Raw genomic sequence first — 15,000 nt, 5'->3', positions numbered from 1 at the left:
CCCTAGTTCTTGTATTATGGGAATAAGTAAATAACTTTTCCTTATCCACTTTCTCCACATCACTCATGATTTTATATACCTCTATCATATCCCCCCTTAGTCTCCTCTTTTCCAAGCTGAAGAGTCCTAGCCTCTTTAATCTCTCCTCATATGGGACCCGTTCCAAACCCCTAATCATTTTAGTTGCCTTTTTCTGAACCTTTTCTAGTGCCAGTATATCTTTTTTTAGATTAGGAGACCACATCTGTATGCAGTATTCGAGATGTGGGCGTACCATCGATTTATATAAGGGCAATAATATATTCTCAGTCTTATTCTCTATCCCCTTTTTAATGATCCCTAACATCCTGTTTGCTTTTTTGACCGCCTCTGCACAATGACATACTAAAATAAAATATTTAAACACCTGGTTCATTACTTCTCACAGAAACTTTAAAGTGCTTTACAAACACAGGCAAATAGTCCCATTTTATAAGAATGGGGCTGTAACGTTACTTGGTCAAGATTACACAAATAGTCCCTTCTTCTGGACCCTGCCTCTCCTCACTCCCACCCTCCAGGGCCCCTCCTTTGAGAGCTCTCTATAAAGTTTGGGTCACCACCGTTGCTCCCAACCACAGCCCCACTGCTTGGTATGCTCTCCTCCCAGATCCCCACATCTATCATGCCTCTATTCTCCTACCAACTAAAGCTTTCAAACGTCTACCAATGTTTAAAAACCTTGTTAGATGGGAAGTGAGAAGCAGGTCAGAGTGAACCCCTGGTTCACCCAAGCAGAGTTAGCTAGATGATCCACAGGCAATGTGTTGCTGTGGAGCTCCACTGTCTGGCCCACTTCTTCCCCAAAGCCAGGAAAACATGACAGGTGGGACAAACTAAAGGGTAATCTAGGCTGTATTAGACTGGCCTCCCTACCCGGTCATGAACAGGATCACCACCACTTCCATGCCTTCCCCCACTTGCATACCATGCAAAAGCCTTATATACGTAGGCAACACTGGGGAAGTGATAGAACATGGAGGGCTTTCGGTGCACACAAGACACGCCTGTCCCTCCAGTTTCTTTAAGTCATAACCCAAATACAGCAAGAGTTCCATTCTGGCACATCTTGTCAGATTTATCAAACTGGGACTCCCCTCTGGCAAACCTGATGTCTGCCAGAAGATGACAGTCTCCTCAAAGTGGGATGGACAGCTCTGTGCCTGAGGTCTCTCTTCATCCGCAAGTCTACTTCCCACCATGTCCAAAGCCAGTATTACTAAAGAGGGGGTTGGTCAGAGGGAGAAGAGAAGAGAATTGCAGCTGAAGGTGCCACAGGGGCAGGCCTATCCACTCCACTCTAGGACTGCATCATCTTCCAACAAGCCTCCTGTGGTTCATCAGAGCAGAATGAGGAGCTGTCCTGATTGGACAGATCTGAACAGGTAGTCTCCCCCATTCCAAATTAAAAGAGAGGAAAGCATTTCTCCTCTTCACTTCCCCCACATCATTCATGTGAACATTCACAATAACAAAGGAAAAGAGAAAAATGGTGTCTGTAACAGGAAAGTGGGGGGTGGGACTTGGAACCAGGGAGCCAGTTTACCTACTCTGAGCAAGTAACTGGACTAGGCAGAGGGGACAGGGAGTCAGCAGACACTCTCCTACTCAGCACTGCTGGCCAGTTATGGCTATAAAAGCTTATGGGCAATCTCTGCAGAAAAGTCCTATTGCTACACACTCCCTCAGATACATCAGATCAGGACTCTCTCCCCACCCACAGGACACAGCTGCCTCTGCCCAGGAGATGCAACTCAACACCCCATTGCTACTAATACGAGGCAGACTAGGATTGGGGCAAGAAGGATGGAGGGCTGATGTCTAAAACTGTTCGAGACCAGGGGCCAGACTTATAAAAGTATTTAAGCAAAAGATGCAGACAAGTGCCTATTGGGATTTTCAAAAGCGCCTAGGTACCCAACTCTCCTTAATTTCAATCTCAGTGCAGCTTTAAACTACTGAGTGGCTATACGTGACTAAACCACCCATGTCCTTTTCCAACATCATATCAATTATTTCACCATATCTTAAAGAGCCATTATCTAAACTCCTCAAAAGCAAAAAAAAATTAGTATGTTTACAGGCATTTCAAACTGGAAAAGTGCCAAAATACATCAGGTACCATTCACTACAAGTTAGTTATATGTTCACATCATTCAAGGAGAAAATTACCTGAATACTCAATTACTTCCTCTGGGGTTTTTCCTTCAACTTCACGAGCTATATTTTCAATATCATCACGGCCCCATTTTTCATTAGCTTTGATGAACTGGTTAAAATCTCTTTTATTCCAGTTGGTAAATCCCTTGAAAGCAATAAGCAGCAATATAGACATCTTTTAGTTAACTGTGTTGGGTTTTCTTCATTTAAAAAAAAAAACCCACCAAGATATTAATTTCAATATAAATACTAAAGAAACACATACAAGGCTCTAGATGCCTTAGCACAATGGCTCTCAACTTTTCCAGACTACTGTACCCCTTTCAGAAGTCTGATTTGTCTTGTGTACCCCACGTTTCACTTAATTTAAAAACTATTTGCTTACAAAATCAGACAAAAATACACAAGTGTCACAGCACGCTACTATTGAAAAACTGCTTACTTTCTTTTATTTACCATATAATTATAAATCAATTGGAATATAAATATTCTATTTACATTTCAATCTATAGTATATAGAGCAGAACAACAAGTAATTGTCTGTATGAAATTTTAGTTTGTACTGACTTTGCAAGCCTGTTGTAAAACTAGGCAAATATCTAGATGAGTTGATGTACCCCCGGAAGACTTCTGCGTACCCCAGGAGTAAATCTACTGGTTGCTAATCACTGTCTTAGCACAACAACAAAACACAGCAGAATTAAAATCTGTTCTTTACTGGTACAGTTTGCTTCATGCTAATGTGAAAACATTTTCTCCACCTGAGCAGAGGTGGGGAGAGAGGTTACTCCCACTCTCCCCCTCCCCCCAATACTGTTGCATAGGAGGATCCCAGAATTATAAACATTATCCCCAATTGCCTCTCTCTCCAGTCCCAAGTTCATTTTTCTTTTTCCATTTCAAGGTCCTAATTAATCAAACACCCCCTTCCTCCACCTTCAAAGGTTTTCCCCTTATAAAGGCATCCATGGAAATTCTTTGAAGGGAATAAGCTCCCTCCTCAGAAGCTGATACTCTTAACAGCTCCATCGGTCATAGATAGCAGAACCACAAAATACATGTTAAAAATCATCTAGCATGACCCAGTCCATTTTGCAAGAATAGTCTCTACATCTCTCCCATGCACAAATGCTTTTGCCCTAACAGAAAGATTAGCTCTAGGTTTGAACTGGTGGGCTTCTGCCCACCCTTATACAGCAAAGAATGCTTAAATAAATGTCAGTAGTAAACGTCCTTGATGAGGATACTTATCCACTAGGAACTAAACTGGTTTATAAAAAAACACGGTTATTCCCCAACGGCTACCAGATTATAACCTGGTGAGTACCAAATTGGGTGTTTTGAGTTTAAAGCATTTTTTTCCCCCCTCTTAACTTTTATTTACCTTTTTTTTTTTTAAATGATAATATTCAGCCAGCCACATCATTTTACAGACAGCTCACTTGATTTGTTACTTGAAAAAGTAATATCAGAACATTATTTAGAAGCTGAATTAAACTTGCTTTAATGGATATATCTGCTTAGTTATTTATCCTCCATTCTGTATCTAGTTTATTTCCTTCTCATGAGTAGGACTTTATGTTTATTAGTACCAAATTCCCCCTCTTCGCCTGTTGCCTCATGATAGTTTGGGGAATCTGTTTATGTAAAACTGATAAATTTGGATTGATTTAATTAATTCAGTGTATAACTAACCCTCAGTGTATATTAAAATCAGCTGTTTGCTGACACAAACCATGTCATGTTGTCACAAAGCAGCTACAGGACAACAAATAAATTGTTAACATGGAATGTTATTCCAGGTTGTCTGCAGGGAGGGAGTTGGGGCAATAGAAATTCCCCAGCAGAACAGAACAAAGGAAGAGGTGCTCACAGTTGCTGATAAAAGAGCCATTGAGCTAGACAAACCATTTTACTATTGGACCTGAACAGGTGAGAGAGAGCTTGAAGGCTTAGCAGGAGAGAAGGATCTGGGTACTCAATGAACTGGCCTAAAACAAACTCTTAGAGTGGTGAGGACAATGGAGGGAAGGTTATTGTATGAGTTTGTAAGTCTCTATGCAAGGGGGGGGGGGGGCACGTTTAAGAAGGCTTTTCAAACCTCCAAGTTCTTGGAGGTAATCTGGGAAAAAATGTGCTTAAGCTACTGGGGAGACTGAGGGTAGGGGTCAGCACTGGTCTTGTGGCCTAGGGCAGCTGGACTGCAGGGTCTGAGAAGGGATATGAGGGAGAGACAGAGGCAAGAGGCAGAGCCCTGATGCTGTTCAGACTCAGTGGGCTTAGATGCCCACAGGATCCAGTGTTTGGATCCAAATACAGTAGCATGGTGAGTGTCCAGCAGGGGATCCAACAAGGCCTGTGACACCTTGGAGCGAATTTCTCCAAGTCTCATTCTGGTTTGTATCAGAATATCTGTTGAAGAGAAAGATGCTAGAACCAGATTCACAATCGCAGTTTGAGAACCGGTGGTCTATTCCACAGAGTCAACTGGCTTTTCCTATATCAATCTGTAAGATAAAGCAAATGAATGTAGAGCTGGAGGTTATTTTAAGAGAATGACCATACCTGTGTTAGTAGTTTCTCCTTTTCTTCTAACTCTTCATCATTAAGGGGATCAGCTTCATCAATTTTAAGCTGTTCTTCCTTTTGTGCTTGGGCTGCATTTGGCAAGTCTGGATTACGAGGTACCTGAGAGAGAAATTTCATCAGCTTTTACATTTCAGTTTCACAGAAGTTAACTAGAACTCTCCAGATAAGAGCTGATTTTTCAGCATGCAAAACAACAGTACTCCATCTAAATTATGAGTGACAAAACAGCAGACACAGTGTCACCATCATTAAAATATTTTTAATTGCCGTAATTAAAGTTTCTCAAGACAGAAGAGAACATACTGTGTAAGAGCAGTTTTAATACCTTGTACCCAATAGTTTTTCTGTAATACAGAATCTCTTTTTCTAGTAGTTCAAACAAACGTGGAGGAAAGAACTGGAAATCTTGAACATTAGGCTGTTTTGGAGGTCGTGGAGCCTAAAGAAAACCAAAGATATACTTTACATTTAATTCACTTTGCTTATAGTTACATTCATTCAGAAACCATGTAATTTAAAAAAAAAAAAAGTGGTTAAATTTTAGTTCATCAGAAGCTAGAGCTTTGGTTGTATAAGAATATACACAAGAACCTTTAAGAATTTACAATGGAGACTGACACTGGCAGACCAGGTGCCAGCTGTTGCCAAGGTCTTCGTGACTGGACACAAAGATACATAGCTGGAATCTGTCTGGCTCACTTATAGGTTAATATTGATAAAATATGTATTAGAATTGTAAGAAAGTGTTTAGTATTTCAACTCTACTGAATGCCTGAGTTGCTGCATGCATTAATCTTTTACTTATAATATCCGTGCTCCATACTGTAATGTAATAATTGAGCGGTTGTATTGTGAGCCTGGGTGACCACTGGTTTTTGTGTTAATAGGCAGCAGGTTTAAAACAAACACAAGAAAGTCTTCTTCACACAATGCAGTCACCCTGTGGTACTTGTTGCCAGGGGATGTAGTAAAGGTCAAAACTCCAATGGTGTTCAAAAAGAATTAGATAAGTTCATGGAATCCATCAACAGCTGTTAGCCAAGATGGTCAGGGAGACAGCCCCATGCTCTGGGTGTCCCTAGCCTCTGACTGCCAGGATCTGGGAGTGGACAACAGGGGACGGATCACTTGATGACTGCCTGTTCTGTTCATTCCCTCTGAAGCACCTAGCCACTGTCAAAAGACAGGATACTGGGATAGATGGACCATTGGTCTGACCCAGTATGTCCATTCTTATGTTCTTATGAGAAATCAACAACAAAAAGACTAAAGACTCTTATTGTTGTTCTGCCCTCCTCCCCCCGTGAAGATGAGTCATGAAAATGGACTCCTCCCATCAGCCGAGTTTGCAGCTCAGAGCATGCCAGGAGGGGATAAAAACCATAAGGTACTAAGGATCTCCATGCTGCTCGGACTCTGTGGGAGCAAGGTGTTTCTAGGCATAAGCAAGATATCCCAGCTGCTTAACCTAGACTAACCCTAAAGAACAGAGCATGCTGATTATAGAAGCCTCTATTATCTTTTGAAAGGTAAGACTAACGCACTTTTGTGTCTATGTTTATTTGCTTTAACCTTGTAAATAACTAATTTCCTTTTCGTATTTAGGAAGTCTTCATATGGTTTACTATAGGATTGGCTACAAGTGTTGTATTTGATGAGACCTAAAGCATAATCGACCTGGGGTAGGTGACTGGTCCTTTGGGATTAGGAGTAATTTAAATATTGCTGTGAATTTTGGTGTAAGGGGCCATATTTCACAGAGACATGCTCACCTGTGTGGGATGACAGACTTTGTGACTCCATTTTAAGGCTGTTAAAGTGCCATAAGACTCTGAAGTTGGTGGGTGAAATCTAAATTTTAAACTACCAACAATGTGGGGTTTGTGCCATGGTTTTTAACAATTTGGTACTCGAGCTCTTGTGCACAGTTAGGAGCATCACACAGTCACAACAAAACACTACTTCAGAATACTGTATGAGGAAAGTTACTGTTCGTATTGTGGAAAAAAGGATAACACTGCACATCAAATGTAATTTGGATTGTTTAAGAAGTTAGAAACCAGATGAATAATAAAACATTTTAAGTAGGACCACTGGGAAGGCCAAAGAATTGCTTGAGAAAAAGTTTAAGATAGATTCTAAATAACTAAGTAGATTTAATTCTAGACTTCTCACCCTCTCTTGTCCTTATCTTCCACCACCTGACTGAAAGATCTCATTCTCCCTTTAATCTTCCTCTCCCTCCATGAGTCCTATGTTGGGAGTCCTTTGAACACTCCAGTTTGCATCTTTAAAATGCCTTTATATACACCATTCATTTATTTTACAAAAATTTTCCACTGATGGAAATTTATAGAAGTGTACGAATTGATTTATAGTTGGAATCAAGTTAAGATAAGTCTGTCTTCTGAACAGTTCAATCATTTTCTGGTTTAAAGTAAGTCAACTCACTTTCGGTGCTTTTGGTTCACTGACACGAAGAGCTTCCCTGAAGTAAGCATCAACAGCATAGTTGGCTTTTCTTTCTCGTTTAGGTGGCTCAATCCACTCTGTGAATGCCATCTGTAAGATTAAAGACATAAATTAAAGAGACCTCAAGTTCTATAAGGTATTTTATACAAAGTATACATTTTACACAAAACTAGAACTAAAGTACCTGGAACAATAATAGCCTTCCACAAATTTAACAAGCAAGGAACCCTCATATTATGTATATCATGTTCACCAAACCAGTAACATTCAGTAAGTGTATACAAATACTACCAGTGAATTCTTCCAAAACGAATTCAGATATTACCTTTTGTTTCTCTCTATAATCTTCCCCTTCAAAGTTGTATACACTGGACTCTGTATCCATTGTAAAATTTCTAAGTGAACTTTCACCCATCTTTGAGAGTTTCTCATTCATTTCTGCAGTCTGGAAAAAAGTTATCAATGAGTAATACTTTTCAAAAAAAAAGCTCCTCCTTATTCACAAGCACACACTCCAAAAATGACTTACTAGTACGGATCTTAATGCCAAAAAACACACCTGATCTACTATGTAAATTTTAGTCTGAAAAATTTTAATTGCATTTGTAATGTTATTCAAATTATCCAAAGTAGAAACACATTTCAGGTTTCTTTAATTTGCACCTCACCTTCTTTGCACCTCTTTCCAAAATACCATCAATATCATCATCAGTAATCTCACTCTCCTTTGAAGCAAACACATGCGTAGCTCCATGTCGAATCATCTGCAGCATTTCATCTTTTCCTATTTTATTCAGATTTTGATCCACCAGTCTTCCTGAAGATAAAAATATTGGAGGACAATACCTTATTGCAGAGTTTAGTGATTTTAGGCCAATCACTTGGATTGTGTCAGGAACAGAAAGAACACTTCCTTTCCCTCCTTGTTTATTATGTTTGTCACAGGCCATTCATAAGTCAGTCACAAGAACTATTTTCAACATTTAAAAAAAAATTTTTTTTTTTTTGGTTTGTTTTCCTGACAGAAATCTAGATAGTTAAGCAAGGACTGGTTCTTGCTTAGCAATACAAATTAATGACATCCATCAAAAAACAGACTCTGGATTTTAAGTCTTCCAAGTAGCCTCTCATTCCTGGCCAGCATTTTCACAATTTCAAGTCCACATCTCCCTGTGAACATGACAGCAATAGCTATGGTACTTTTTTAAAATAATTGATTTCAAGTTAGACTAACGAAAAAGTTAGCCCTTGAGCTTCAGCTTTGACCCCCCTGCCGAGAACGGTGAAGCTCAGGCTTTGGCCCCCACACCTGGGACAGTGGGGCTTGGGCAAGTTCACGCTTTGGTCCCCCCCTCCTTTGGTCACGCTTTGGTCATGAAGTAATTTTTGTTGTCAGAAGGGGGTCGCGGTGCAAGGAAGTTTGAAAACCCCTGAGTGAGGCTAATGTACGGAGTTACATCATCCTTACTCTTTTATTCCATTACTCTAGACACAGAAATGAAACTTTATTATTACACTTCCCTCTTTAAAGCGTTTTCACTTTTTACATTTCTATTTAAGTATACTCATTCTTAGCCATCTGGGATGCCCTAGTCATTCCATAATGCAGTAACCAGTGTTATGCTGAAAGACTGCCACACAAGAAAAAAACAAACTTAAGAAATTTATCATCCCCTTCCATCCTAAGAACAGAATATGACCTCATGGCCCCACTGAAGTCAATGGCAAAATGCCAACTGACTTCAATGGCAGCAAAATTTTACCCAGAATTTACATGTGCAAAAAAGGGGAGTGGCAAAAGAGAGAAATAGCAAAGTACGAAGATAGAAAAGCTGTCTCAATACACTTGCCTTGTTGAATGACTATGGAATCCAAACGAAGTTTCATTTCTGCTCTTTCCACTATTCTTTCCTCCACAGTGTTGTCTGTGATAAATCTGAACACTCTAACAGTTTTTGTCTGGCCAATTCTGTGTGCTCGGTCCTATGCAGAAAATTGTGAAATACCCATGTCATTTAGCACAACACAGTAAAGTGTTTGCATTGAAATATAAATACATACAATTATTGCTTGAATTTAAATCAGTTTTTAAGAGAGTAGCTATCGCTATACTAGTTTATGAAATAAAAAAAACCCTGTACATTTCAGGTTAAAATCCTTCCATAAATCCAGTTGACATGGCCGCTCATAAAAGTTTTTATTGGCACTATAAGCTTAGTTAATGAGGTCTCTTGCACAGAAAACAGTACACTTTGCTTAAGATTCCTGTCTAAAAGACATGGTACATATTTTAACAAATATTTCACAGATATTAAGGCCAAAAGAGATCAGACTAGATCATCTAATCTGACCTCCTGTATATAAACTCAGAAAATTTCACCCACTTATCCCTATATTGAGTTTAATAACTTGTGTTCGACTAAAGCATCTTCCAGAGAAACTTTGCTTTCAAGTCTTACTTTGAAGACAGTTTCATCTTTTGAACCATCACTGTTAAAACACTGTCTCATTTTCAACTGGAATTTGTCTGGCTTTAACTTCCATCCGTTGGTTCTTGTTACGCCTTTGTTGTGTCATTCTTTTGAACAACCTTTATTAAGCACATCTGAAAATATCGGCAGCCTGGCTGAAATCCTCAGATTTTCAACATGCCAATGTGCACACAGAGATCCGGTTTGTACATATTTTATAATTTATACCTTTAATATGAAAGTTTTAAAAATATTAGCTCTCGTTTGTAATGTGTAAGTCAATACATTGTTCTCTCCATAAGATCAAAGACTGAGATGCAACATTTTTGGATGTAAAGATTAAGCATGTGCACCCTTATAATGCAAGTTAGTAACAGAAAAGCTGATTCAACTCAAGAGAGGATAGTGAAGTGATTACTCCAATCTGTCCAATGACAGATTAAGGCTTTAAGTTTTAGGCCAAATTTGACCTAACTGCTGTGACCTTTTTAATGTCAACTACTCTTGGAGCATAGAAATCATTCTTAATTTTAAAAAAGACTGCACTATTGAATTAAAGTGGACCAAAGTATATATAGAACCTGGGCACCATGAAATGCACATATATACATTTGTATGGCAGTTCTGTAAGAAAAACTAGTTTATATACAATGATATTTCTGTCTTGGAATTCTTACCATAGCTTGAAGATCTACTTGTGGATTCCAGTCTGAATCGTAAAGAATTACGACATCAGCAGTAGCCAGATTGATTCCAAGACCACCGGCACGCGTGCTCAACATAAACACAAACTTGGAGCTGTCAGGTTCATTATATGCATTAATAGAATCCTGCAGAAATAAGATAGTCGTCAATGCAACTGTATATTTTGAGTACACAATTTTATTTAATTTTTTTTATTTTAATTTTTAACACTCACTTGTCTCTCATCATGAGGTGTTTGTCCATCCAATCTACAATACTCATAATTTCGCCACATACAGTAATCTTCCAAGATGTCTAGTACTCTTGTCATCTGACTAAAGATTAGTACTCGTGAGCCTATTAGAAGTAAAAAGTAAAACTGTTCAACAAATAAATAGCTAATAATTATATATAAACACTAGTGGGGGGGGGGTTACTCTTAAACATAAGATTGTAGAACAAGATGATGACTGGTAAAAATTAATCAATATGAGCATCTAGTAAGAATACATTTCTTTCAAAATTTGAGAAACTGATAAACTGATACATTCTTAGTAATATTTTTCAGGTAATTTTAAAAAATCTAATCTAGATTAAGAAAAGGTATTAAAAAACTGACATTTAAAGTTCTAAAAAAAAAGGTTATCTTCTCGTAACGTCAAACGAGACGTCTATTTTTCACATCCATTCCAATCAGGTGTGCATGCGGCGCGTGCACGATCGTCGGCAAGTTTTCCCTTAGCACCACCCATTGGGTTTGCCGTGGAGCCTCCTGGAGTGGTGCCTTTATGGCGCTCAATATATGATCCTGCCAACCCGACCCCCCTTCAGTTCCTTCTTGCCGGCTACTCCGACAATGGGGAAGGAGGGTGGGTATTGGAATGGACATTAACAACACATCTCGAAGAACAGTTTCGAGAAGGCGAGTAACCATTTTTTCTTCTTCAGGTGCTTGTTCATGTCAATTCCAATCAGGTGACTCCCAAGCTCTACCCCTGAAGGTAGGGTCAGAGTCAAGGAACCACTGATTGGAGCACCGCTCTGCCAAAGGCTGCATCGTCTCTGGCGTGATGGATGATAGCGTAGTGAGAGGTGAACATAGGCACCGATGACCAAGTAGCTGCTCTGCAGATCTCCTGTACCAGGACTTGGGCCAGAAATGCCACTGAAGAAGCTTGAGCTCTTGTGGAGTGTGCCGTAATAGGCAGAGCTGGGACCTTGGCCAGCTCATAGCATGTGTGGATACAGTCTGCGATCCAAGACAAAATACGCTGAAAAGAGACCGGGAGTCCTTTCATCCAATCTGCAACTGCCATGAATAGTTGGTTCGATTTTCTGAACGGATTAGTGCACTCGATGTAGAATGCCAACGCCCTCTGAACGTCCAGTGAACGAAGCCATTGTTTCCGGGCACTGATGTGAGGCTTGGGATAAAAGACGGGCAGGAAGATATCTTTGGGTGGTATGAAAATGAGACACCACCTTGGGAAGAAAAGCCGGGTGAGGCCTGAGTTGCACCTTGAAGACCATGTAAGGTAGATCAGAAGTTATTGCCTTCAGCTCATACACCCTCCTAGCTGATGTGATAACAACCAGGAAGGCCACCTTCCAGGACAAATAGAGCAAAGAGTAAGTTGCCAATCACTCAAAGGGGGGGAGGGGCATGAGCCTGGATAATAGACTCAGACTCCAAGGTCAGAAGGGACCATTATGATCTTCTAGTCTGAACTCCGCACAATGCAGGCCACAGAATCTCACCCACCCACTCCTGTAACAAACCCCTGACCTATGTCTGAGCTACTGAAGTCCTCAACTTGTGGTTTAAAGAGACTTCAAGGTGCAGAGAATCCTCCAGCAAGTGACCTGTGCCCCACGCTGCAGAGGAAGGTGAAAACCCCCCCAGGGCCTCTGCCAATCTGCCCTGGAGGAAAATTCCTTCCCGACCCCAAATATGGCGATCAGCTAAACCCTGAGCATGTGGGCAAGATTCACCAGCCAGACACCCAGGAATACCAGGGTACCAGGTTAAGGTCCCACACAGGTATTGGCTGACGAACATGTGGGTATAACCTTTCCAGCCCCTGCAAGAAACGCCCCACCACGGGATTGGTGAATACGGAACAGCCAGACGCTCCCGAGTGGAAGGCCGAGATGGCTGCAAGGTGTACTTTAATAGAGGATGGTGCAAGGCCTTATTGTGTCAGGTGTAGGAGGTACTCTAAGATGAGCGGAACTGATGCCTGTAAGGAGGTATATGATGCTCCTCACACCAGCATGGGAACCTTTTCCACTTGGCTAGATAAGTGACCCTGGTGGATGGTTTCCTGCTACCGAGGACGTTCCTGACAGGACTTGAGCACAGGAGCTCCGTTGGATTTAACTATGAAGCTTTCAAGCCATGAGATGGAGGGACTGAAGGTCTGGGTGGTGAAGGCGACCATGGTCCTGTGTGATTAGTTTGGGGGCATAGTGGTAGAGCTATTGGGTCACCACTGACGGCTCCAAAAGCATGGTACCAGTGCTGACAGGGCCACACTGGAGCAAGGAGGATTACCTTCGCCTTGTCTCTGCGGATCTTGAGTAGTACCCTGTGCACGAGATGGACCAGCGGGAAGGCATAAGTGAGGTGGTCTCCCCAGGGTAGTAGGAACGTATCCAAGAGGGAGCCCAGGCTGTGGTTCTGAAAGGAGCAGAACATCGGGCATTTCCTGTTGTTTCTGGTGGCAAACAGGTCGACTTGGGGAAATCCCCACCTTTGGAAGATGGAGTGTATGATATCCGGTCAGATGGACCACTCGTGATTGCAGAACGAGCTACTGAGGTGGTCTGCTAGTTCGTTCTGCACTCCTGGAAGATAGGACGCCTCCAGGTGCATGGAGTGAGCTATGCAGAACTCCCAAAGTTAAAGGGCTTCTTGACATGGGGAGGGGAATGTGCTCCCCCCCTGCTTGTTTATGTAAAACAAGGCAATGGTATCTGTCATCACTGCCATGCACTGGCCTTGTAGTATGGACTGGAACGCTTGGCACGCCGATCACACTGCTCTGAGTTCCCTCATATTGATGAGGAGAGAGCTTGTTTTGCAACCACAGCCCCTGCGTCTGGCGGTCGCCCAGGTGTTCCCCCCAACCCAACGATGATGTGTCCGTAATTAGGGTCAAGGTGGGCTGTTGAAAGGAACTCCCTCGCACATTGTATGGAGGTTGAGCCACCATTGGAGGGACTGGAGTACTTGTTGTGGCAACATAAGTATTGAGTCTAGCCTATCGCACCACAGAAATGAGCCACGCTTGGAGTGGCCTGAATCTGGCATGCCTGACATGTAAGTACAGGCTGCCATGTGGCCGAGGAGGGCCAGTGTCCGTAGTGTCGGGTACTACATGAGGCTCTGAATGATGCCTGCTATGGCTTGAAATAGTGTCTCTGGTACAGGCCTGCACAACTCGTAAAGCGGCGAGGGCCATATTACTCCAAAGAAACCCCCCCAGCGCCGCCCCCCCCCCCCATGGAACCCCCCCCCCCCCCCCCCCAGCGCCGCCGAAACACACACCCCCAGCGCCACCTGCCCCGTGGAATCAAACCCTCCTTCCCCAGCGCCACCCCACCGAAACAGCAGTATTGAACCTCAGTAATTTTTTATAGCGGGCCCTTAAGGTAGTATAATTAAGGTAAAAGAAAAATGTCTTTTTGCTAGAAGTACAATAAGATCTTCCCCCCACTTTGTAATCAATTGCCCTGTTGAATGAATGAGGTGTGAATGAGGAAGGCGTGGAAGGCAGGCACCTCCAGACAGCTGCAACCCTTGGAGAGGGCAGTGCTGGCTCTAGGATTTTTGCCGCCCCAAGCAAAAAAGAATCTTGGCCGCCCCCCCCCCTTTTTTTTCGTGCCCCTCTCCCCCTGGCCCTGCCCCAACTCCACCCCTTCCAAACCCCTTCCCCAAATCGCCAGCCCTGCCTCCTCCCCTGGCGTGCTGCATTCCCCCCCCCCCATTGCTTCCTGCGGGCCCCCCGCGGAACCATTCCCAGCTCCAGCTCACCTCCGCCGCCTCCCCCGAGCGCCCTGCCGCTCGGCTTCTCCTCCCTCCCAGCCTTGCTGCGCAAAACAGCGGTTTCACGCACGGCAAGCCTGGGAGGGAGGGAGGAGAAGCGGAGCGGCAGCAGCGCACTCAGGGGAGTAGGCGGAGGCAAGCTGGGGTGGCAAACTAGGGTGGCGGGGGCACTTTTTCCCCATGCCCCGGGGTCGGCGCCTATGATGGCCGGCACCAGAATGCCGCCCCTAGAAATGTGCCACCGCAAGCACCTGCTTGTTTTGCTGGTGCCTGGAGCCGCCCCTGGGAGAGGGGATGGGAGCCAGACCAGATCAGTAGAATAGGTCAGCCACCCCTCCCCCGGCTCGCCTACTCAGCCCCCCACCCCTCCGGCTCACCTGCCCCCCCGCCACTGCCTGCCTGCTCGCCTCCTCAGCCCCCCATCCCCCTCGGCTCGCCTACTTACCCCCGCCACTGCTCGCCCCCTCAGCCCCCCATCCCCCTCGGCTCGCCTACTTACCCCCCGCCACTGCTCGCCCACTCACCTCCTCAGCCCCC

The 15,000-nt window shown here is 43.1% G+C and overlaps 1 protein-coding gene across 1 annotated transcript in view; it reads right to left on the bottom strand.

Moving 5' to 3' along the window:
* The window catches only part of SMARCA5 (SWI/SNF related, matrix associated, actin dependent regulator of chromatin, subfamily a, member 5), a 53,595-nt gene that overhangs the window by 5,775 nt on the left and 32,820 nt on the right, over positions 1 to 15,000 (bottom strand). Inside the window, exons 12-20 of the mRNA XM_026647840.2 lie at positions 10,651 to 10,772; positions 10,409 to 10,561; positions 9,111 to 9,243; positions 7,929 to 8,077; positions 7,586 to 7,705; positions 7,240 to 7,350; positions 5,114 to 5,227; positions 4,765 to 4,887; positions 2,212 to 2,344 (exon numbers count right to left, since the gene is read on the bottom strand). Coding sequence (XP_026503625.1) covers positions 2,212 to 2,344; positions 4,765 to 4,887; positions 5,114 to 5,227; positions 7,240 to 7,350; positions 7,586 to 7,705; positions 7,929 to 8,077; positions 9,111 to 9,243; positions 10,409 to 10,561; positions 10,651 to 10,772 — 1,158 coding nt within the window. The remainder of the gene's footprint in view (positions 1 to 2,211; positions 2,345 to 4,764; positions 4,888 to 5,113; positions 5,228 to 7,239; positions 7,351 to 7,585; positions 7,706 to 7,928; positions 8,078 to 9,110; positions 9,244 to 10,408; positions 10,562 to 10,650; positions 10,773 to 15,000) is intronic.

Source organism: Terrapene carolina, unplaced genomic scaffold, assembly GCF_002925995.2.
Source record: "Terrapene carolina triunguis isolate 2854851 unplaced genomic scaffold, T_m_triunguis-2.0 Scaffold66, whole genome shotgun sequence".
Classification (NCBI taxonomy): Eukaryota; Metazoa; Chordata; order Testudines; family Emydidae; genus Terrapene; species Terrapene triunguis.
This window is presented reverse-complemented; position numbering and strand designations above follow the sequence as displayed.